The sequence below is a fragment of the Mauremys reevesii genome, linkage group 2 (genome assembly GCF_016161935.1).
Source record: "Mauremys reevesii isolate NIE-2019 linkage group 2, ASM1616193v1, whole genome shotgun sequence".
In the NCBI taxonomy this organism is placed as follows: Eukaryota; Metazoa; Chordata; order Testudines; family Geoemydidae; genus Mauremys; species Mauremys reevesii.
Window position 1 is genome coordinate 134789805 of NC_052624.1, and position 25561 is coordinate 134815365.

General features: G+C 45.9%; 1 protein-coding gene across 3 annotated transcripts in view; it reads right to left on the reverse strand.

Moving 5' to 3' along the window:
• The window catches only part of ANKH (ANKH inorganic pyrophosphate transport regulator), a 151864-nt gene extending 132745 nt beyond the window's left edge, over positions 1-19119 (reverse strand). Inside the window, exons 1-2 of one of the 3 annotated variants that reach the window (XM_039524071.1) lie at positions 18909-19119; positions 18350-18493 (exon numbers count right to left, since the gene is read on the reverse strand). In XM_039524071.1, the coding sequence (XP_039380005.1) occupies positions 18350-18493; positions 18909-18917 (153 nt within the window). In that variant the 5' untranslated portion in view covers positions 18918-19119. Of the gene's footprint in view, positions 1-18349; positions 18494-18845 lie in introns of all 3 variants that reach the window. The other 2 variants (XM_039524073.1, XM_039524072.1) reach the window with 2 other exon arrangements.
• Between the last annotated feature and the right edge of the window lie 6442 nt (positions 19120-25561).

Consider the following 25561-nt stretch of genomic DNA (forward strand, 5'->3'; position numbering starts at 1 on the left):
AAAACTGTTGGAACATAGCAATATGCTACAGAGATGAAACTCTTCAGGATGAAAAAGGAAGTGAATAAGGGCTATCCCTGCAAGAACAAGCTCAGCTTGCTAGGATTACAGAAACAAAGTGGCTGCTTCTCTCTGATGGTTAGATTATAAAAAGAAGATGCTATCCAGCAGCTGGAGATAAGGAAGAGAAAGGAAAGTGGGGTAAATTGGATTGGGTCAGGAGACAAACTGGCAAGGGAGTTTGATAAATCCAAAATATAAATTCCACATTTTCAGGGAAGTGAGCAATTCACATGTGTTGTAGTAAGAATTAGACAGAACTCCCATTTACAGTTGAATTTTGTCCTCAGTTCTACATATACAACCTATCTGACTGCACCACTGCAGAGCCTGGTGTAACCAAAAGTAAACTCACGCCCCTGAAGCCTGCACCTCCTCTCATTTAGGCCTGAGCAACTCTACTACAGGTAATGCTTTATATCAGAGTAGGGCTGGTATAAGTGAGATCAAACACATGCCTAAAGGTATTTACTGCTTCTAAATTCATTCATGGAATTAACCAGGGGTGAAAGTAACTTAAGGGACTTACTGGCACGCCGGAGTCCTGAGCAGGGGCATGGCCTCAACCAGAAGAGGCAGGGCCTTTAAAATACCCAGACCCTTTAAATCACTCTCGGAGCTACCAGCTGCAGAAGCGGCTGGGAGCCCCGGGGCAATTTAAAGGGCCTGGGGCTCCCCGCAGCAGGGCTCAGGCAGTGCTTTAAAGGACCCAGAGATCCCTGCAGTGGCCGGAGCCCCATGCCCTTTAAATCACCACCAGAGCCCTGCCGCCGCTACCCCAGGGCTCCGGCAGCAGGGCTCGGGAGGCAGCCTGGGGAAGCTGGTCCAGTCCAGCACAGCATACTGGCTCTTACTGGAACACCATACCAGACTGGACTGGCTTAATTTCACCTCTGAAATTAACCCACTTCTTAATAGGCAACACGTGACCTGAAGACATTTGCAAAGTACACCAGTTAAAAAGCCCAAGACTTGACAAGTGTTGCTGAACCACTTATTGTGCTTAGAAATGACTCCTTAGGTGCTAGCACAATAAAAATAAATCATCGTTCTTGCCTAGAGTGATCACAACATACACCAACAGTTGCATTGCCACCAAATGTGAAACACTGAACTATTTCCCTAAACAAAGGAACAGAAAGAAATATGATTTACTTTAGGTTTCGCAGTGCAGTGAATGGAGGCATTTTTAAATAACTACTCTACATCTCCAGTACATTTTCTTTGTCCCCTTCATTTGTTCAATTAAAAAGGTGTGGACATCAATAATGTACACTAATAACAAGGAAACACTTAGCTGTCTTTATAACTGAGGGCTTGTCTATATACAGAATTGCTCCTGACTCATTCTGGAGTAACTGTCTCCCAAATTAATTCCATGATCAAACAAGCACTGAGCTAGAATGATACAAGGATGCATGGAAATATTCTAACCAAACTAATTCCATGGATTAGACCACAGGATTGAGGAAATGCTGCACTCTGCTCTCTTAGACACTAGGGTTCATGAGAGACTGATTTTTTGCTCTGTATAGCCCCCAGCAATTCCTTTTTTACCTGCGGTCTCTATAGGCTTTTTCTTGTTATCTGAAAACATGGCAGCAGAACATAAACATGGCAACAAAATGTAATACCACACCTGCGGGTATCTCACCTCAGTGGAGGATCAAGCAAGCAGAAGGAAACCTAATCTGGTGACCTAGTTGCACATTAAAACAAACAAACAAACACACACCCACACACATTTCAAAGTGTAACATAAGAAGCTACCAATAACACCTGAGATGACATTACAGAGAAACAGCAAAGTTCAGTGCACAGTTGCAAGTGATTAGAGAGCTAACCTTTTCCTGATGTTAATGAAGTCATAGGCAATAATGCTAAAACACAAAGAAGTAGTTTTCTTCCAGTGATCCTAACTGTAACCAGTTCTGCAAGAATCACAATTGCTAGCAACTACTCTGATAAATGGTTTAGAATTATCTAAGCTCAATATAGATTGAGAGGAACTGATGCAGAAGTTATATGTTGGGTAAATGCACATTTCAAAATGGCACTGCACTCCAGCTTCACCTAGCAATAATGCTTTCTTATACAGCAAATCAGATTTTCCTAAAGTTACTAGTCCCTTTGAGACCCATTCAGGAAAACACAGAAAGAAGGATCAGGTTTATGACACTGATGAAATAATTCTTGTGTAATATACATCTTCTAGGTTCAAACTTAATAATACTTTCCATCTATATAGCAACATGTTTTACAAATACTAATGAATAAGTATCAGAGGGGTAGCCATGTTAGTCTGGATCTGCAAAAAGCAAATGAATGAATGAATGAATAGGTTTCACAACATGTCTGTGGGGACATATTACTATTTTATAGATGAGAAGGTTGAGGCAAACAGAGATCAAGGCCCAGATTCTCAAGTATATTTAGTATCTAATTCCCACTGATTTCAATGGGAATTAGATATCTAAATACCTCTAGGGATCTGGGCCTAAATGACTTGCCACACAGGAAGTCAGTGGGCAAAGCCAGTTAGAATCCACATCTGACTCCAAGCCCTGTTCCTTAAAACAAGACTATCCCTGTTTCACACAGTCACAGGATTTGCTGTGTTAAACACACAGCAGTCCATCTAACAATGTAATTCACAGGTGTGATGGATTATATAGTCTGGCTGATCAGATTTCAGGTTACTGGAGTGAGAGAAGGCCCTACTGATGTAAGATCAAGAAGAGAGAAGAAATAATGGAAGTGGAGGCAGCAGCAGTGGGGGAAAAACAGAGTAGTCAGAGAGAAGACAGAGGAGAGTGGAAGAAAAGGAGGGTGCTAACAGAGAGAGGGAACAGAGGATACCTCTGAGGCTTAGAGCTATATATTTTAGAATACAAAATCTGAAACGTTTTCAGTGATGTGGGTATAATTCCATCAAGAGAGTTTCTAGTGACAACTGAAACCATTCAAGCTTCACTCTTGTGGTTTATATTGGCAGCAGAACCCTTCTGTGGAATTATAGCCCCGTAACTCATAGTTACCTGCTATCTGTTCTATACTGTATGTACAATAAAAGTACGTACATAGTGGCATAGCTGCTGTATATCACTGAATTACTGGATACATGGCTGATATATTATATATATATTAGTCCTATTAGCAGAGATACAAGAGACCTTTGATTTTACCAAGTCTCCATGTCAGTCACATGAGGTAAAATTCCAGTAAATGTTCTATCAGAGTAGTCAATTGAGCATCTGATCCCTCCTGTTATAGTTAATACAGACATGCATTCCTAATTACTCCTGTGCCCTATGGATCTCTGAAGCACTGACTGGAGAACAGATACCAAAATCTCTAATGCAGAATAAAAAAATATGGGGATATGAACGTCCCTCATATCTATATATATATTTTTAATACCCTTAAATAAATGATCAGACTTACGCATTCAAAAGCAGAGAAAGTGCATGTCAGTCCGACTCTAACTCATCATTTTCTCTAACTTTTCTTCCAGAAATACTGCCAGAAGCACCAGCATAATGTGGAATACCACATTTCATAATGTCTTAAAAATCTTGGGTGGTGATTGGTCAACTCAATCACACAATAGTGTGACCAGTGTGCATTCTGGAGCACGATTCCAAGCAAATTGCAGTCATAAACCCCAAAGAGATCAGCACAAGAAATGTTTTTGGGGAAAAAAAATCACAGACTTAACATTTGCAAAGAATAAGGATGGTTGAAGCTCATTTCATAATACTGTGTTTTATCTCCTGACCTTTTCTACATTTTATTACCCCACCCCTTACCTGCTATTAGAATCCTAGAAATGAGGTCCCTTCCATCCCTCAAAGAGGTCATGTAGTCCAGCAGCCCCTCCGCCATGCTGAAGCAGGACCAAGTAAACCTCCCAGACCATCCCTGACAGGTGTTTGTCTAACAGGCTCTTAAAAACCATCAGTGACTGGAATTCTACAACCTCCCTTGAAAGACTATTCTAGATCTTAACTATCCTTATTGCTAGAAAGCTTTTTCTAATATCCAACCTAAATCTCTCTTGCTGCAGATTAAACTCATTACTTCTTGTCCTACCTTCAGTGAACATGGAGAATTGCTGATCACCATACTCGTTATAAAAATAAATACTATTTACCGTGTCCCCCCCTCAGGCTTCTTTTTCCCCCCAAGACTAAACATGCCCAGCTTTTTAAACTTTGTCTCATAGGTCAGGTATTTAAATCTTTTATCATTTCTGTTTATCTTCTCTAGACTCTCTCAGATTTGCCCATCTTTTTCTTGAAGTGTGACAAGGTGGGTGGGGTAATATCTTCTATTGGACCAACTTCTATTGGTTAGAGAGAGAAGCTTTCAAGCTACACAGCTTTTCCTCGGTTTGGGAAAGATATTAAGGGCTTGTCTACACTGGCACTTTACAACACTGCAACTTTTGCGCTCAGGGGTGTGAAAAAACACCCCCCCGAGCGCTGCACATTTCAGCGCTGTAAAGTGCCAGTGTAGACAGTGCTCCCAGTGCTGGGAGCCATTCCCCTTGTGGAGGTGGGTTTTTTATAGTGTAGGGAGAGCTCTCTCCCAGTGCTGGTGCCGTGACTACGTAGCCACATTAAAGCGGCAGCGCTTTAATGTTGCCAGTGAAGACATGCCCTTACACTGTCACAGCTAAAGGTTGAACAGATAGTTTAGCACAAGCAGTTAGCACATATTCTAAGGGACAGAGGTGAAAGTAAGCCGGTACGGTGTACCGGCAAGAGCCAGTACGCCATGCCACACCGGCTTCCGCGACGGGGATTTAAAGGGCTCCAGCGGCAGGGCTGGGGCTGGGATTTAAAGGGCTCAGAGCTCCCTGCGGCTGCGGGCAGCCCAGAGCCCTTTAAATCCCAGCCGCGGCTTAAAGGGCTCACGGCTCACCACAGCGGCAGGAGCTCTAGGCCCTTTGAATCCCAGCCCCAGCCTGGCAAAGCTCAGGGTTCCCCGTGGCGGCCAGAGCCCCGGGCCCTTTAATTTGCCCCTGAGCCCCGGGGGGGACCCAGCCACCTCTTCAGCTGGGAGCCCCTGGCTGATTTAAAGGTCCTGGGGCTCCCAGCCACAGCCAGTGTCCCAGGGCCTTTAAATCTTGAGAGGCCACGGCTCTTCCGGATGAGGCCCCCCTCAGGACTCCGGCAGTACCGGTAAGTCCTGTAAGTTACTTTCACCCCTGCTAATGGACCAGTCAAGGTGAAGTGGCCCATTAACACCCCGATAGGATAGGATAAAGGGGCGGTTAGCGGGTTACAGATAAATCTATTTATATAATAAGCAAGGGGTGGCCAAACTGTGGCTCACAAGCTGCATGCAGCTCTTTTACAGTTAGAAAGTGTGGCTTGCGGAGCCTCCCACGCTCCCCATTCTCCCCCTACCAGACTGGGGGGGGGGGAAGGTTGGGACCTGTGTCTTGCAGCAGGGTGGTGGGGTAGGGGCTTCTACCCAGCGGTGGAGGGTGGCTCAGGGCTTCAGCCCTGTGGGGCGCACCTGCCAGGACCCGGGACTTCAACAGGAGCAGGGCTGAAGCCCCAAACCCCCGCAGGTGCTTCCCGTGGGGCAGAAGCCCGGAGCCCTGGCAGGTGTGACCCTGCACTCAAACTTCTGAAGACTGTCATATGCAGCTCAGATGATCAGTAAGTTTGGCCATCCCTGTAATAAGCCTTTTCATCCTCATCCATAACAATTTTAAATTAACAAACACTTTGTTCAAACCATGGGAACAGCCATGGGTACTAGGATGGCTCCCCAATATGCCAGAGTCTTACGGGCCACCTTAAAGAAGACAAATGCACCATGTAACCAATGGTATGCCAGCGATACATCAATGACGACAACAAACTCTCTCCACCACAACTTCAACAACCACCACCTGTCCATTATACTCTCTCTGGAACACTCCCACACCAGTATCAACTTCCTGGACACCACAATCAACTTCAACAATGGAACTTTACAGAAAATATACATGAAACCAACAGATCACCAGACCTATCCCAAACACTCCAAGAAATCTGTTATCTTCCACCATGCACCCAAATACCACAGAACATTCTCCGAGGAGCAAGTCTGGGATATACACACTAACACACTCAAAACTGCCTTCACCAAACAAGACACTCCATCAGAGAAGTAGATTGCATCATGGAACAGGCCACTTAAATACCCTGAGAGAACCTGCCTCAATACAGAACTAAAACCCCTGACCACAAACTGCTAGTTGTTACCTACCACCCCACAACAGAACCCATATGGAGTATCATCAAACAACTACAATCTATACTCAATGGGGACCCCATCCTGAAAGAAATTTTTCCTGAACCCCCACTTCTGGCCTTCAAACAATCCCCCAACCTCGTCAAGCTCAGTAGCAGCAAGCTCCCCACCAACTCAAAACGACACCAGACCCTGCTAGAACAGATGCAAAACTTGCAGCCATATCTCCACTAATAAAATGATCAACACCCCCTCCCCCCACACACACAACACGTTTCATGATCTATGGAGTCTACACATGCCTATCACAACATGTGGTGTACCTCATCCAGTGTACTAAATGTACCAACAACAACTGTGTGGGTGAAACCAGAATGAACACACAAGAAAATGATAAAAGACAAAAATACCTTATCACCTGTGGATGAACACTTTTCACAAAGTGATCACTCTATATCTGACCTATCAGTCCTCACCTCAGAGGAAACCTGTACAACGCTTTTTTTCAAAAGACAAGCCTGGGAGCTTAAATTCATAATTTTGCTAGAAATCACTAAAAATCACGGTCTTACTAAAGACAGTGGACTCGTGGCTTATTACAACAATCCCTAACCCACTAAACCCCCTTTTTGTCCTACGATTACAGTGGTCTTAACGCACCATTTCACCTTGAATGATCCCTTAGAAGTGTGTTAACTACTTCTACTAAACTGTTAGACCTTGTAGTTAGCTGTGACACTCTAAAAGGCTATGTCTACACTAGCGAGCTTTACAGCAGCACCGATGCAGCTGTGCCGCTGTAAGATCTTGTGTGTAGCCTCTACATAATTAAATCATTTCCAACAAGAGGCGGCAGCGACATCGGTGAGTTACATAGCACTGTGCACACTACCACTTATGCTGGCGAAACTTATGTCGCTCGGGGTGTGTGTAGTTTTTTCCCAACCCTGAATGACATAAGTTTTGCCAACATGTGGAAGTGTAGACGTCACCTGAGTATCTTTCCGAAATCTGAGGAAGAGCTCTGTGTAGCTGGAAAGCCTGTCTCTCTCACCAACAGAAGTTGGTCCAATAAAAGGTAGTTGTAACGTTACCCTGGTGTTATCTGAACCGGTGATCTGCTAGGCCACTCCAATCCTTGACTCTGGGAGCCAGCCTTACTCTGCTCTGCTGTGAGAACCCCCACTCCTGGGCTGCCCACGCACAGCCTCTGGCATGTAAGCTGCTCCTTGGATTGTGCAACTGAATGACACTAGCCAATATCTCCGGTCCCAGACACAACCCTAGGAACCTCAGTCTTGCAGTGTCCAGTTATGCATGCTGGACTCTGAAAGCTTATATGAGTTCAACAATTTAACAAAGAAATTGATATGTACCAGGCTTGTTATCCCAAGGGGATTCTCTGACATGCTTCAAACCAAACACACTGCTTCAGGTAGAACAAACAAACAGATTTATTAACTATGAAAGGTAGATTTTAAGTGAGTATAAGTCAAAGCATAACAAGTCAGATTTGGTCAAAAAAAATACGGTAACTCCTTGCTTAACGTAGTTCTGTTCCTGAAAAATGTGACTTTAAGCGAAACGATGTTAAGCGAATCCAATTTCCCCATAAGAATTAATGTAAATGGGGGGGTTTAGATTCCAGGGAATTTTTTTGGCCAGACAAAGGGTATTATATACATTTTAAACAAGGAATTTAAATACTACAATCATCATTGCTGAGTATGAAGCAATGGGAGGTGCCCCTGTCTTACCCCACACAGGCACAGCCCACTGGCACTGCAGACAATGAGGCAGGCAAGGAGGCTGAAGGTGCCGTAGGCTAGGAGAAGCACGTTGCACAGCAGCAGCTGCAGCTTCCCCTACTCTGCAAGCACCAGGAGCGGGGGGCTCAACCCTCGGCCCACTCACTCCACTCCTTTCCCCCCAAACCCCCACCCTTAACCTGCTTCTTCTTCCTCCCACCTCCTCCCCCTTTACTCCGCACACCGCGTCCTTGCTCCTCTCCCCTCCCTTCCCTGACTTCTGCCTGCGGCAATCAAGTTCATCAGGGGAAGGAGGGCAAGCGTGCACACCAAGTCCTCGCTCCTCCCCCCTCCCACCTGAATGCTGCAAACCAGCCGATTGCCGCAGGCAGGAGGAGCAAGGGGAAGGCGCTGATCTGCAGGGTCCACTGGCGGGCAGGAGGCGGGGGGGCGGAGGGGGAAGTCGCTGATCCGCGGGATCCACTGGTGGGTGGAAGGCTCTGGGGGGGGGGAATAGGGGAGCTGATAAGGGGGCTGCCAGCTGTGGACAAAGCAGGCAGCCAAACGACGTTATAGGGGAGCATTGCACAACTTTAAACAAGCAGGTTCTGTAATGGAGCAGGGACATAAGATCGAAACAACATTAAGCGAGAGGACGTTAACTGGGGAGTTACTGTAAAAGCAAAACGCATTCTAAGCTGATATTAACACTTTCAATGCCCTTACAAACTTCAGCCAGGCTCTCCTCTTTGATCAGAGCTTCAGACGCTTAGTGGTGATGTCTGCAGATGGAGGTGGAAGAGAGAGGAAGAGCATGGCAAACGTCTCTCTCTTTTATCATGTTCTTTCTTCCCTCTTTGCTTTGCTCCGCCCCCTTCTGAGTCAGGTGAGCATTACCTCATCACAGTCGCTAACTGACCAAAGGGGGGGGGGTGACTCACTCGGGAGTCCCACAGATCCTTTGTTGTTGCCTAGGCCAGTGTCCTTTGTTCCTGTGAGGCTGGGCTGAGTTTGTCCCCGTACATGCCCTGATGAGGTGTGAACTGCCCCTCTGCTCTTGGGGAGTTTTTGCCCAGGCTTGCTTTAAGCCATGAGGACACATTTTCAGCCTCATAACTATATACATGAAATTATAACCTATAACGTTACTATAACAACAATGCTCAATGCATCATGAGCCTTCCGAAGACACAATGTGACAAACTTTGCATTGGATACCACACAATCATTTTATAAGGATGAACACGGGAGTGTATGGTGTTCCCACGAGGTACAGAACATCACAGTATTACCTCTCGCACTCTCTCTAATAACCTGGGACTGACACAGCTACAACAACACTGCATGCAACAATGGAAGATTTCTTAAAGTGTGGCACCCCACACTGGACACAATACTCCAGGTGAGGCCTCACCACCGCCAAGTAAAGTGAGAGCCTCCGACATCCCTTTTGCATACTTCAATTGACTACTCTTTAGGACTTCCTCCTCCTGCCTGCTGCTAATGACTACCTTCTCTGGCATTACCTAATGCCTATTTTCCCCAGATTCTGTCCCCACTCTTCCTCATGGCTGCTCCAGACGTCTCTTCATAACTGACCCAGACTTGTTCCCTCTTCCTCTACAACCTTGCCTTACAGCAGGGGTTCTCAAACTGGGGGTCGGGACACCTCAGGAGGTCACAAGGTTATTACATGGGGTTGGGTCATGTGCTGATAGCCTCCACCCCAAGCCCCGCTTTGCCTCCAGCATTTATAATGGTGTTATAAATTAAAAACACTTGTTTACATATTGGGGGGGGGGGTTCGCACTCAGAAGCTTGCTATGTGAAAGGGGTCACCAGTGCAATAGTTTGAGAACCACTGCCTTACAGCTAAGCCAGGAGTGGCAAACTTTTTGGCCCGAGGGCCACATCTGGATATGGAAATTGTATGGCGGGCCATGAATGCTCATGGGGGTTGGGGTGTGGAAGGGGGTGAGGACTCCGGCAGGGGGTGCGGGCTCTGTGGGTCCAGAAATGAGGAGTTCAGTGTGCAGGAAAGGGCTGCGGGCTGGGGCACAGGGTTGGGCTGCAAAGGGGGGCAGGGCTCCATGCAGCCCTGTCCACAGGTGCTGCCCCTGCAGCTCCTATTGGCCAGGGTTCCCGGCCAATAGGAGCTGTGGAGGTAGCGCCTGGGGCAGGGGCAACGTGCGGAGCCCCTTGGCTGCCCCTACATGTAGGAGCCAGAGCGGGGACATGCTGCTGCTTCTGGGAGCCGCATGGAGCCATGGTATGCCTGGAGCGGGGCAAACCCCAGACCTTGCTCCTCAGTGGGTGCTTGAGGGCTGGTTTAAAATATCTGAAGGGCCAGATGCGGCCCCCAGGCCATAGTTTACCTACCCCTGAGCTAAGCCATCCACCTTTCATTTTAAAACAGCTTCAATTTCTAAGCATTCTATTTACACTTCACAGGAACAAGTTAATTTATTAGTGACTAGGCCAAATGCTAATGTCATCCTAATTCCTAGAGACCTAAATAAAGTAATTGCTATCTTCTTCATGAATGCTGTATACAGTACCTTTGGTTGCTACACCAGTGCTCACAAACAAGTGTCGGGGCGCTAGCTTCAATATGAAAATCCTACAATGAGGCTTGACCTAATTACAAAAACAAAAAACGTGGTTCTTTAGCCTCCCTGCTGAGGAGGTAATGTCTGTCAAATGTGGCCTTATGTTGCATCTATCTGTAACTAAACTCAACAAGCAAGCAGAATCTTCCACTCTACTTAAGCAACAGCATTGTAAAAGCACACCACTTTCTGTGCATAAGGTCTGACTAAGTGCCTACACCATATAACACTGAATTGCATTGTTGTTGGGATTTTTTTGGTTTTAAGGTCTCTTTCCATGTGAAGACACTGTAGAACTCAATCAATTCCTATTGAATTCTGGTTGGTGTCCCTGATTGTCTAATTGTTTGGGGCTTTTTTGGTGATGTCTAAGTACCCTGAAGTGCAGAGGTGAGACATCTCTCTCCCCCTCCCCCTCCCACACACACACTCTTGCATCTATTACCTGGTATGGGGGGGGCAGGGAAGGGGGAGGCAACTAAAACCATATACACCCTTTGTCCTCTAGCCTTTTCCCCCTCGCCTTCCCCCACCTTTTAGTTCTTTGATAGTCAACTGCCTCTTGACTCGTCCCTTCATTTCCACTCCCACAATATCTAGCAACCCCACACTTTGGGGATGGCCTCTTGTTAACTTAATTTTTAAATAATAAAAGTTGAGTTGAGAGCCCTAAACCAGTTTACTCTTCAGGCCATTAAGCACAAACCAACCACTCCTGTAGCTGAAAACTGTAGTCTTGCTGGGAAAAGGGATGGTGGTTTTCCTTTGAAGCACTGCTGCTAACTGCTCCGATCACTTTAAAATGAAACCACTGCTTCTCCTTCAGTGCTTAGCAGTGCTGCAGTATCTGTGCTGTGCCTACAGACCAGAGGGGAGACCAATAAATAGCCTGCTTGGGTATCCCAATTCAATTTCTTAAGTAAGATACATTGGCAAGAGGACAAGAGAAACTGCTGGGAACTGGGAATACAGGTAGGAAAAAGAAGGGTAAGAGTTACCATTTTAAATTGGCACCACTAATTTATTTCCCTAAGAGCATGAATGCCTTTATTATCACATCCAAAATTGGGAGCTAGGCAGTATTCCCAATAGAAACTGAGATTTGAATATCTGAGCCACAGACTGCTGCTGAAAGGGCACTGGCCTTAATGGAGAGACAGAAGGAGAATTCCACAATTTATATAAAAGGTAAGGAAGAAAATTGCAGCCATGCTGCCAGGCAGCAGAAAGGCCCCAGAGTCAGTGTTGAAGCAGAGATCTTGAGACTGGCTTGGTTCTGGAAGTTGTGCCATTACTCATTCCACCTAGTGGCTACAGATTAGCTCTTACTTCTTGGATTTCTTATCTTGGACAATATAGATTGGTAAACTGCATTATTGTTTCCAGTCAGCTTCACATTCTGCTTCTCCTGTACTAACACAATGTTATAATATTTGGGTTACAAATGTAATGTAATGTTACAATGTAATGTAACATTGTAACATAACATTACGTTACAAATGTAATGTAATGTAATTCCTTCAACATGTTTCCAGTGAAACATTTAAAAAAAAAAAAAAAAACCCACAAACATTTCTGTTTAATCTTTTGTAAAAACTTGTTTTCTTGAACTAAGTTTGGGCCTAAATTTACCTGAAAGTGTCCCTTTAGTTCAGGAATTACGCACACACGTGAAAGGGGGAAAATCTGTCTTTAAATATTGTCATAGCAATGCAATATTTTCAAAAACCTAATGGTATTTCCACTAGGATACAATACTAATAATGGAATCATGGTTATTGTATATAGTTATAGCCTACACTGATTACAATGGGAGCTTATATTGTCACATTTCTGTTAAAGTGGTATTAAAGGCCTACCTAATCTAGGTTAGTCTTTGACCACTGACGTCAATCATAATAATACTTTGTTCTTAGGATACCTTTCATCTCGAGTATTTTTGAAATGTATTAACTCTCCTGGCTGCCCTGTGACATCAGTAAGTGTTATGCACTCTTTAAAAATGAGTGAACTGTGGCATCGAAAGGTTATGTAACCTGGCCAAGATGCCACAGTGGCAGTTGGGAATATAAACTCTCCAGTCTCACTAATTCGCTTTAATATTTTATGCACAACTTGTTCTGTTTTTCTGGTCACCATTTAAGAAAAGAAAATGGTTTTAACTACAAGGAGAAACCTGTTAAAATAAAACTAGGCCTCTTAAACCAGCAGCAGCCAACACATTTAGAATAAGGGCTGTTGATGTCTCATTGCTCTTATGGTAACTCACTTATTTGAACCCCAAGTACCATACCACATGTAATGTATAAAATTATCAGGTTATCCCAAGAGCCCTGAAGTACTGAAGCACAATAAAGAGTTAATGAGGGAGTAGTAGTTTGACTCCTTCATTGCCTTGTTTCAGCTTGCCTAAGCCTAAATGCCACTGAACATAACATGTGCACGCGTGTGTGTATACGATACTGCTAATGAATTGCTGGTAATGGATCTCACAGTAAGAGCCACAGGTCTTGTTTATCCTATGGACAGTTGGGAAAAAAAACAAAAAACATGGTTGATAACATTGCTTCAGCTGATTGTTGGGACACCTACTGTGGCACTGGCTGCTGATTCCATTTTCAAAACAGTGTCATACACCCTTACTTGTAGCACGTAAGGGCCACTGCAGGGACCTTGAGCACTGGTGCACCTTGATTCCTTTTCTTCTCTGCCTGTGGCACATCATAACCTAGTCTCCTGTGGGTCCCATTTATTTGGGTCTCATTTTGGTTGTTGGCTTTAATGTGCTGGCACTGAGCGATATTGGAGACCTGTGGTACACAGGATGCCAGACTACTAGCTAATCTTCTGGCCTTGCACTCTATGATTCGAAGTTAGTTAACACCAGTGCTAACACGACAACAGTAGGGAGTCCCAACATTGATAACTGGTGTTGGCAACCAGAGAACACTCTTCCAAAATATTGCTATTACTGATGCAACCTCAGAGACAGTTTAGTGCACAGAGCACTGACCAACAAGTCAGACCCAAATTCTATTCCTAGCTCTGCCAATGGCTTACTGGGCATTCCTGAGCAAATACATTACCCCATCAGTACTTCATTTTCCCCAGTATTGCCAACCCTGAAATGTTAAAAGAAATCAGTCAGTTCCCAAAGAAGTGGCTTAAAAATCATGATACTTTGTTTTTGGGGGGGGGGGGGGGAGGAGTGCGGTCATTGGCTTCTGGTTTTTGAGTCTTTTGAAGGCTTTTTTCTGCAACTACAAGAAATATAAACTTAAAAAGCAACAACAAGACATATGCTGGTATTTTCAGGTAATCACTGGTCTCCAGTACCTGGGCCCTTAAATAAAACACCAAATATTATGACACTCATGATAAAATCATGAATTAGCAACACTTCCATTTGTAAAATGTGGATAATGATGCTTATCATTGTGATGTGCTTTTAAGCTCCCTGGATGAAAAGTGAGAATAATGGTGTTATTATACCACTACATTTTGGTGTAATACATGATGCAGAAAATAAGGGAGTTCAAAAATTTCTGGGATCCATTCTTAAAAGCCCCCCCAAAACCTTATTCAACATAATGAAACATTTATGTTAAATGTACTTAGGAAAGCATAAGTCAGCATAAAAACAGAGCAAATGTGTTAGAGCTAGTATTGTGATTTCCCCCCTCCACTTCTAAGTCATTCTGTATTCATACTTCAATATTACAGTTTTTTAGTATAAACAAAATTCAGATGCCTACGTCTGAGAAAAGTTTACAAGACTGAGATGAGGTTAGCTGATTGAAATCTAATCACAATTTTGTCCCACAAAGCAAAGAATGCTGGATCAGGTCCTTAAAGTCAATGAGAATATCTTCACAGACATTAATGGGCTCTGAAACAGACTATAAGGGGAGAGTTTATTAGTTCTCACTGGTGTTACTGTAACATTTTTTACATCCTAAACACAATACAGAATTATAATTAAAAATACACTGTTCATATGGTACACCCATAATCATTGCGTCTTCTGAAAATACTTAATACCCCTTATTGTTAATCTCCCACAATGTACAATGCTCACAAAGTTCTTTAGTCCTCTCCTAAATCACTTGCCAAATAATTATCTAGTGACAGCAGAGGACAAACAAAAGATGTGGCAATTTCTTAGCTGTATTATCCTCCCTGTACTTAGCCACACGATAAAAATATCTCAAATCCCACAAAATTGTGTTAAGCAAAAAAGAGTTTAGCCACTTTATTGAAAGGGCTCTGCTTTGAAAGCTGTGCTCCCAAATAATATTTCTACTCATGGAAACAACAAATGGGGAAGCTGTATCAAAAGTCTTGTGATCTACAGTGTTCTTTCAATGACTGCTCCATCTGTTCAGCCAGTGTATATTACTAGGCTACTTTTTATATAGTAATCTTATATCCGACCTACAAATTCTTCTGTGCTTCTTTTAGAGATTATTAGCCATAGGGAATAACTTCCTTTCATGCTAATTTGATTGATTTATATTAGCAGTCTTATCTTAATCATAAATGCACAAGGAGAAGTACTGTAGCTTCTTCTGAGCTGTCCCTTGGCACACCCATTATTATGTATACAATTATTCTGATTTTGCCCTATTAAAATTATTACCGCAGGAGGGAGTGATCAGATGACTGGCTCATCAAATCTTTATCTTCTGGAAAGTCTATTTTTGCTCAACAATACTAGCCTGATAATCATGTAGCATCCATTGGGGGGAAAAATGCAGACATGACATCTCAAAAATTGGACAAGCTTGTGCATAAAAGAAAAGAATAAAATTATCATTTCTGCCTCAGCTTCCCCACTCTCATGTGAGGGGATAAACCAACTCACCAGCCAGTAAATTAATGAAGCTCCCACAAGTGTAAGTATTTCATTCCCTTTTCCTCAGGGATGCACTTATTGTTAAAACACAGTTCATCATCACTGAAGACAGGTAAACCAGGTCCTGTCACCTAGCCTCTCCTCCGGCCTCTGTCTCAGCAATCTTATGCTGCTCCCTACCCAGCAGGTATCCCCAGGGAAGTCTTCCACCTAGCTGGTGTAGGAAGACCCCTTTCCTCATCCTTTCCCTGATCCACAATCTCCTGCAGGAACCTCTCTGCTCCCTGCAGCAATCCCCCTTTAAGTGAGCAGCTTGTTGGCCTTCTTTCCCCCCTGCTGGGAGGCAGCTGATTAGCCCAACTCCCTTGAAAGGCATCCCATGCCTGTCACTATATCTCATTCTACCAAGTATCTAGCAGGCCTTGCTGCAAAGAGTGTTGAACTTGATCGACCCTGTCCACAGCAGTGAGACCACCATTTTCAGCACCATTTTAAAAAGCTGCATAAATAATTTTTAACATGCATTTTCTAAATGCTCATTTTCCCAGTGTAAGTGGGGGTTGGGATGTTGGTGGCAAGAGCGTACTGAACACTCAGCATTCAAGGAGTTCTTCTGTGATCTACTTGTTAATGTTGAAAGTTCTGATCTAAAGAGAACTGAAATCAATGGAAGACTTTCTTCTGATTGGCATGGACTCTGAATCAGGCCCTACTTGTATAAGGCAGATTGTACATTTGTACCTCTAAGTCACCTTTTTTCTTCTATCCTGTTTTCTCTCTTTTGTCAGGAGGCAGAGAGTGGGATTTATAGAAAACTGACTGGTAGAGTAAATTGCCCTTGTGTGAGACAAGAACAAATTGTATATATCAAAACATTCGGAATATCTTTTACTCCTTAAATTTAGAATAAAGATTTTTTGTTAAATGTAGAAGAAAAGAGAAACAAGAATAAGAATGAAATATCTTGGCAAATAGTTGATTTTTATATCCATTTTCCATTGTAATAATTGTGCCCAATCTCGCACTTTTTACACAGACAAATTCACTAATTTATTGTATAATATCTTTGCCTGAATAAGGAATGCAGGAGTAGGTGCATATGCTGCTGTATGTATAAGAATTGCCTAAAAGGCATCAGGTTATCTGTTGATGGAACAGTAACATCACAAGGATGAAAGTTGCTGGGGGCATTCAGCTACTTCACTTGTTGCATGGGGCTTCCACCCACTTGTGGCTATGTTTCTTACACAGGAAACTGCGCCAAGTAAATAGGTCTCTGATAAAAAGTGAGGAAATACAGCGAGCCTTATTTTAGATGGTGTCCAAGGCAAAGAACAGCTTTAAATCAGCAATAATGTGGAACTTTAATTAGGATGAAATGGGCACACTTGTTCACAATTGACTTATTCCATTTCAAAGTTTGTTAGCAATAGATTCCAGGGCTCTCTATGCTACTCTTCTCAGGTTTTCATACGATGGCATCTGAATTTGTGAATTTAAAATGATGACAAAGAAAGCACTACAAAAAGAGTATTCAAGGTAATTAGAGTTAGAAAGTCAGCTCAGTAAATTGTTATAAATTAAATGCTTAGCACTTCACATTTCAGAGATTCTCTCTTGCTGTTTATACTAATGCAGAGAATGCTACCCTATTTTTCCCCCCATTGATTTAATCCATCCTTTGTCAATATCATTACACAGCATCCTGTAAGAGTTTCCTAAACACAGTGCTTCATTGGTAAGGTGGCAGGGACTGGTGCCTACAAATGGTTCACTGCCTGCTGAAGAGGTTGCAGCAGCACCAGCTTTTCAATGACGCCACTTGGAAAGAAGTAAAAGATCAAGATAAAGCAGGCTGTATGAGGGGGGAGGGAATTAGGCCCCTTCACTCCATCACAAAATCAATAGATATAACTGCACACCAGCAAGCCCCAAACAAGCAGCAATTAGCAGTGTATCTCTAGGATATATCTATAACCATAATCAATGTCTGTTTAAATATTCTCAATCAGCAGCTCAACCTGCTACATGCTTTGCAATAGGTTTGTAAAAGAAAAAAATCCCCCTTTTCCCCACAAATTTAAAAAATCCACTGTACAATATTTTTGCTTAAAGTAGTTTTAAATTAAAATATAGACAAATTCTTTATGTAATCCCCAATTACATAATCCTTGAGTGCACTGAAAAGATGTCCTTCTATATGCATCAAAGTAGAGTTCAAAACAGATCATGTTTTAACATTCATGGTGGAAAGCAGAAAAAAGTCTGATGAGTAATAAACAAGCAGTAAACAGATCTTTCCAACACACAAACACAGCAGGGAGGCTTCAAACCCAAAAGCAACCATGAGATGAAAAAGAAACAGAAAACAGAGAGCCCACCCCCAAATAAATGAGACAATCGATATTCTGCATTCAGGCAAAAATTTGTGATGCACTGAGCAAAGCAGCAGCAATGTTGTTTGTTTTCTGCAAACTGCTATCTGCAAATTCCTCTCGGGATACCTACAGACCACAGTGCACCCTATTTTACAGTCTCCTACAGATGTTCTGGCAGAGGAAAGAATCCTGTGGCACCTTATAGTGACACCCGGCAGAGGAAAGGCCACATTTGACAATCAAATACAGCCCATGTGTGCATTGCCATCAGCGACCCTAGGCTCACAGGGAAATACAGAGGGTGTTTTGTCAACAGTCAGCAATAGGGATCCTAATAAGGCACATTTGCAAAGCAGCAGCTTGCACAGTAATTTATCCCTTAGGGCCAGCGATGGCTGGCTGCATTTGGCTACGTCTAGAAAAGGTAAAAGGCGTCCGGCGAGTTACCTGCTCCCCGAAGTCGATGGCTATATTGGTGATGCCCAAAGGAACCAAGAATCGGATCAGGGGCCAGTAGTTAGTGAGCGCTGGAAATTTCACCATAGTCCCTGCTGTGCGAGAACCCCAAACACATCTGCCGTAGCAGGGAAACTGCAAGGGGGGGAGGAATGGGGAAAAAAAAGAGAGAAAAGAAAAGCCCCCTAAAAATCAAGCTTCTGGCTCGGCTGGGGGAGGCTCTGCATCTAGCAGCAGCAGCGAAGCGGTCTCTTCTCTCCTCCTCCGCCCGCACTGCTCCGCTCTGCGCGGTGTGTTGCTGTCTTAGCAAGAAATCCAAAAGATCAAGTCCATCCCTGCTGCCCTCCTCCCACACAACAATGATCTGCTGCTGCTGCTGCTGCTGGGAAAAAAAAGAGGAGGGACACCACCACCACCACCAGAAATTTCAGCGGGCGGGTTTTCCATTATAGGCGCTAGGGCACACACACAAAAATAAGGTAGGTACCCTGGCTTAGCCTAGCCGGCAGCAGGGGGATGGGCGCAGGGGTGGGAACAAAAACAAACCAACCACCGGCATGGGGCAGGATGAGCCGGGCTGTCTCGCCGCCGCCGCCGCCGCCGGCTCCTTCCCCAGGCTGTGGGAGGAGAGGGACGCAGGAGGCTGGCTGGGGCTCCTGGGCGGCCGCCTCGGTGGTGCAGAAAGCGGGCTGAGGCCGGAGACGCTGCGCCCCGGCCCAGCTACGTCTCCTCTCTCGGCGTCTGCCTCTCTAAACACGTGGGTTTTGACACACACCCGGCCTCATTTCAGGAGAGGAGGGGAAAGAGCGGCATCTCTCTGCTCCACCTAACGCCGGCGCCCGGGCACAGCAGCACCTCTAGCTGCTGCAATCCGCACAGGAGAAGCAGCTGGTGCCTGCTGAGCTGGACAGTAAACAAGTGTGCGCGCCTAGGTGTACAGCGAGCGTGGCTGTACGAATGACTGTGTGTGTAAATGTGCAGTCTCTTCCATACACTGCATTTATGTACATACACACTAGACATAGGCATGATACACATATACACAACATGCTTGCCACACGCGGGCTCATAGCACATTGTATATGCAGTGCAAGGTGTCGGTTTGTGTACAGTAACTGTGGTTTTGAGGGGGTGCACATTGCCACTTCGTGTGTGTAAGGCCTGGTCTACACTACGGGGTGGGGGGTCGAACTAAGGTACGTGACTTCAGCTACGCGAATAGCATAGCTGAAGTCGAACTACCTTAGTTCGAATTTCCTACCTGTCCAGACGCCGTGGGATCGAACTCCGCGGCTCCCCCTTCGATTCCGCCACCGCCGTTCGCGGCGGTGGAGTTCCGGAGTCAACGGGAGCGCGTTCGGAGTTCGAACTATCGCGTCTAGATTAGACGTGATAGTTCGAACTCCGAGAAGTCGAACTCTCCGCGTCGACCCGGCGGGTAAGTATGGACCTACCCTAAGTGTGGTGTGTGTACATTCATATGGCTGTAACTGTAGTGATTTTAAAAAGAACAGGAGTACTTGTGGCACCATAGAGACTAACAAATTTATTTGAGCATAAGCTTTCATGGGCTACAGCCAGGGGCGGATCCAGGCCCCAGCACGCCAAGTGCGTGCTTGGGGCAGCAAGCCACTGGGACCAGCGGAAGCCGCGGGACCAGCAGACCTTCCGCAGGCAAGCTGTTGAAGGCAGCCTGCGTGCTTGGGGCGGCAAAAAGCCTAGAGCCACCCCTGCCTACAACTCACTTCTTCAGATGCATAGAATGGAACATATAAGAGTATATATATACATACAGAGAAGATGCCATACCAGCTCTGAGTCTAATTAATTAAGATGACCTGTTATCAGCAGGAAAAAAACTTTTGTAGTGATAATCAAGATGGTCAATTACAGACAGTTGATAAGAGGTGTAAGGATAGTTATCATAAGGAAATAGATTCAAGTAGTGTAATGACTCAGCCAGTCCCATGATTTTGCATGTCTGCAAACAATATCTGCATTTCTGTGTGTACATCTAGCATGCATCTGTTAAAGCCCTCTGCTGTGCTCCAAGGCACTGCCACATGATTGAGTTACAGTCAGCAGAAGTGTGCAGTTTTCTGTTCCTCCATGCATTGTACTAACACTCGTCTGTAAACTTCTCCCCCGGTCTGGTTTTAGGATTTATGAAGTCCTAAGCAAAAGTGGAGCTTTACAATGCTTGGAGCAGGACTTCATCTGTGAGTTGCCCACTTGCCTCCCTCTCTTATTCCACTGTAAAAGTGCAGAAGAGTGAGCTGGCCTGCATGTTGCATGTCTACACAGGTCCCTCTCAAAAGTGGGACCCCAAACTTGCATTGCATGTTAATAAGGCCTTCACAGTGTGCATTTGACCATTACTGTAGAATACTGTAGAATGTAAGCAGTGCCTGATGGGGAAGGTACGTCCTGTCTGTTAATGACTGGCTGGAGGATTTACGGTACTGAAGCAAATTAGTGGATGGAGGTGTTCTTAATCTCGCTAGTCATTACCGGTCAGGAAATGCCTGACCCAGAGTTTTTGTGCTGATAAACCACATAAAATAATAAATAAATAGAGACCATTTGTCAGCAAGATGTGTTAATATTTCAAAGTCAGTTTAATTTCTGAACAATAAAATGTGCCATTTGCTTGTAGTCTGGAGGCCTAAGCCTGCTCACGTGGAAAGCAATGGAGTATCTGTTCACTGGGAGCACTGTTGTACCCTGGCTCGTTTTTAGAAAATAAAGACTAATGCAGTTAACCACTGAGAAAAGCAGGCTGTGATTCTCAATTTTTAATTGATATATGTAAGACACTTGGACTTTCCAATTTCTATTGACGGATTTACCCTAAAGGTGGAAGAACCAGGGTATGTCTACACTGCAAAGTAAAACCCATGGCACCACATCTCAAAGCCCAGGTCAGTTGCACCTGGCTCAGGCAGCAGGGTAAAAATAGCAGTGTAGATATTTGGTCTTGGGCTGGAGCCCAGGCTCTGAAAGCCAGTGATGGGTGAAGGATCTCAGAGTCCGAGCTCCAGCCTCAGTGAGGGTGTATACTCTGCTATACCTTCAAGTAGATGCAGCTGTGTATTCCACTGAAGTGTGTGCATGCCCAGCGCTCTGGAGTTGGAGAATTTTGCCTAGCAGTACCTCTGGAGGGGAGGTGCTCGCATCTCATAGCTGTAGCCCCTCTCCTGGCTTATGAAGCAGCATGACCGTGACCTCCCTCGGTTCCTTTTTACCTCCCATGACTGGAGTTGCAGCTCTGTGTAGTTTTCAACCTCACAATCCTTTATTCAGTGACTTTTTTCTAGTTTTATATAGTTCATTAGTACCGCTAATACAGTGTTAGTTAGATTTAATGTTAGTTGGAGCTTGTGTTCCTGTAGTGATGCAGGGACTCATCCCTGCAGCGCCTCCTGCTGGTCATCTCAGGGAATTAGCTCTTCCAGCCTCCGGAGCACCCTCTGCAGGCCAGTGTCCCACTACCGCTGCCCCCCCATGTCCGTCCTAGACCCCAGTGCCCTTTTATCTGGGGTACTTCCCCCAGCAATACCCCCACACTCTGCCTCTGGGTCACCCCCAACCCTCTAATCCCCACCTTGCCTCAGTCTGGGCTACTGCCAGTCATCATCAAGCCCCTGCTCTCTGGGGCAGACTGCAGTGTAAAAGCCACTCATCACAGGCAAGGAGGTTCAGACCTGCTGCCTTCCTCTGCCTCCCAGTACCTCTATGGGCCTAGGACCAGGCCCTGCAGCCTGGGGAGTCACCAGCCTGGAGATCCCCTGCTTCTCTGGCCTTTCCCCAGCCCAGCTTCACTCCCATACTCTTTGAGGCTCAGGCAGCTAGACCCATCTCCCTCCTCAGCTAGGGGGAGACTCTGCCAGCTCCTGGCTCACTGGCCTTTTATAAGGCCAGCTGTGGCCTGATTCGGGCATGGCCCAGCTGTGGCTGCTTCCCCAGTCAGCCTATTAGCTGCTTTCCCTGCCACAGCCCTCTCCCAGGGCTGTTTTAAGCCCTTCAGGACAGGAGTGGGTGATCACCCCGCTACAGTTCCCTCACCAGGGTTTAAACATTGTCCATCGGGGGCGGGGGGAATCACCAATAACGATCCCCATGCACAGTGCTTGCTGCTCTAGGTGAAACCCCCATCATGGAGCAATGTTTGATTTGCAGATCATTGACGGAATGGACTCAAGTGGTGAGGAGTCTTCATTTGAAGCAGCATCTGCTTGAACAGGCCATGCTGTCTGCTTCAACATCGAGGCCCTCATCAGATTCCAGGTCATCCTCTGGTTCTAAGAGTGCTGCCGCTTCTCATGCTGGAGCTGGTGCCTCTCTGAAGAGACGGAGGCAAAGACAGCCTGTACCTGCTGACAATGCGGGGCAGAGTGAAGGCAGTGGCTTCAGCAGATGTTACTGAGCACGCTCAGTACAAACCAAGCAGCAGCTTGGAGGGCCTCCCCCCTGTGGCCTCCCTGCCATGTTGCCTCTCCACAGAGGAGTAATTTCCTGTTGAGTATGCCTAGGTCATGTAAAAGGTCATGTAAATCCAACCGAAACTGCTCCAGGTCCCGTGGGGACTTGTCTTCCGCTTCCAAAAGGAGCATGAATCAGCATGTGGTAAATGCAGGTGTGTGGGATGGAGCAGGTCCCACCAGCCTCTCCCCAGCACCATCCAGACAGGTCAGAGACCTATACAGTTGACTCCGGTTCCGGCCCCAAGGTGTTTCTTGAGTCCAGTACTGACAAGGGCAATGCTGGCATAGTCTGCTTCTGTTCTGGTGGCATATCAGGAATCAGTGGACCTCTTCTGTCTTTTGGTCTCAACCTCTCCCTTGGTCCAGGACTGCATCCGTTATAGCCCCATTGGCTGCATCCTTTATAGCCCCGGGCCACTGAACCTATGCATCTGTTAGCACCGCACCCCAATATTTCCCTTCCACACTCAGTGGAAATGGGGCCAGTACCAAACTGGGCACAAGGGACCTCCTCAGCACCAGGAACTTCTTCAGTAACCCCATGGCCAGTGCTGTCAATGTTGCCATGGCAGCAGTCTCCTCCCTCCACTTCGGCACCAGTGGTTACTTGGGTTCCAATGCTGACTTCAAGGTCGGCACTGCTCCTGGCAAGGGAAATGACCAAGGCATACTCGGTGCTGTTGGAACTGTTTCCACCATTGATGCCACACCTCCCTCCCCCCAGGCTATGGACAAGTTGGACTGGCTGCTCACACCCCCAGGGCTGGCCCTGCCAATTCCCCCAATGCTGGGACTCTTCAGCATTTGAGTTGGGATCTTACTCCTCCTGCTCTCCATTGCCTGAGCGAGAGCTGATTGTGGAGCACTATGGGTACCAAGATTGGTGCTCATCTCATGGTCAGGACAGGGCCCCCTGGCCTGGCACCTACTGGCCACCAATGCCAGATTCATACCAGTGACCTCCATGGACTCTGTGGGCCACTCCTTGGTCATGTAGGTCCCACTCATCCTGCTCAAAGCCAAGATCACCAGCTAGGTCTGTAGCCTTGACCATCGATTTGCCACAGGCCCAGGTACTGGTGAACCTTCCCCTCAAGGATCCTCCAGAGTCATCCTGCTTGGGCCCATTGGGCCACAAGTAGGATCTGGCTCTGGCACAATTAACTGCCTCATCCTTGTCCCCAGATGATTCTGCAGTTCCGGGCTCTTCCTTCCCTTCGATACCGGAGGATTTCAAGCCGTACCAGGACCTGTTGCGGCGCATGGCTTCTTCCTTGGGTATTCAAGCAGAGTTTCTGCAGGAGAACACTCACATGTTAGTGGATACCCTCAACCATCAGCCCCTGGGAGAGTCGCCCTCCCTATTAATGATGTGCTCTTTGAGCCTTCAAGGTCCTCTGGAGCACGCCACCTTTGACAGCACCTGCAGCTAAGCACATATAAAAGTGCTACTTTGTTCCCAGGCAGGGATTTGAGGGGTTTTGTTCCTATCCGTCCCCAGATTCCTTGGTAGTAACTGTGGTGAATGGTAAAGGCCAACAGGACAGGTGTAAGTCCAATCCCAAGGAGAAGGACTCTAAATGAATGTATCCAATGGCCAGGAGATGTACACTTCCTCTTCGTAGCAGAAACAAATTACTAATCAGCAGACACTGCTGTCCAAGTATGACTTTGTCAACTGGACGGCTATGTCTAAATTCATAGACCAGCTGCCATGGCCTCGAGGGAGGAATTTCAGACATTTGCTGCTTGGTGTCTAAGACTTCTTTGTAGTCCCCGCTGGATATCATGGATACTTCAGCCAGAGTGATGGCCTCCACAGTGACCATGAGGAGGTCTTCCTGGCTGCAGAATTCGGGCATTGCTCCTGATATCCAGCAGTCCATTGAGGATCTGCCCTTTGATGGCCAGGTGCTGTTCCAGGATAAAACAGATGAGACTCTGCACTACTTCAGGGTCTCTAGGGCAACCCTGCGGTCTTTGGGGGTGTATGCACCAGCAGTGCAGAGGCATCACTATGGCATTCAGTAGCAACAACAACTGCAGTATCGTCCACAGCACATGTTTGGGAAGCCTTTCCCTCCCCCAAGACAGAAGAATTACTCAGAAAGGGGCATAGATCCCACAGGAGGAAGCAGTCAGGTTCAGGGTGGACACATGCCCTCCCTCATCGGCCCCCAGGAGCACATTTTGACTCATTGGTCCAGAGCAGTGTTACAGTCATAGCTCCTTTCCCCCCACATCCCCTCTGTTTGGGGACAGGCTGGCCCACTTTCACAGTGCTTGGGGCTTGATCACCCCTGACAGCTGGATCCTAAGCACTGTCAGAGTGAGCTATGCCAACCAGTTCCTCTCCATCTCTTCCCACCCTCCTGCCCCGTCCCTCTTCAGGGACCTCTCTCACAAGATACTGCTCCTCAAGCAGGTTTGCTTTTTGTTTACATTGGGAATGGTGGAGGAGGTTCTGCTGGATCACCAGAGCCAGGGTTGTATTCCCAGTGCTTTCTGGTACCAAGATCCAAGGGAGGGGTAAGACCCTTTCTCGACCTTTACAGATTCAACAAATATATCAGATACATGATGTTCTAAATGGTCATTATATCAATTATCTTTCCCGTGTTGTTTCAGAATGACTGGTTTGCTGCCCTGGACCTTCAGGACCCCTACTTTCATGTGGTGATTTTGCCAAGTCACAGAAAATTCCTTTGATTCATCGTAG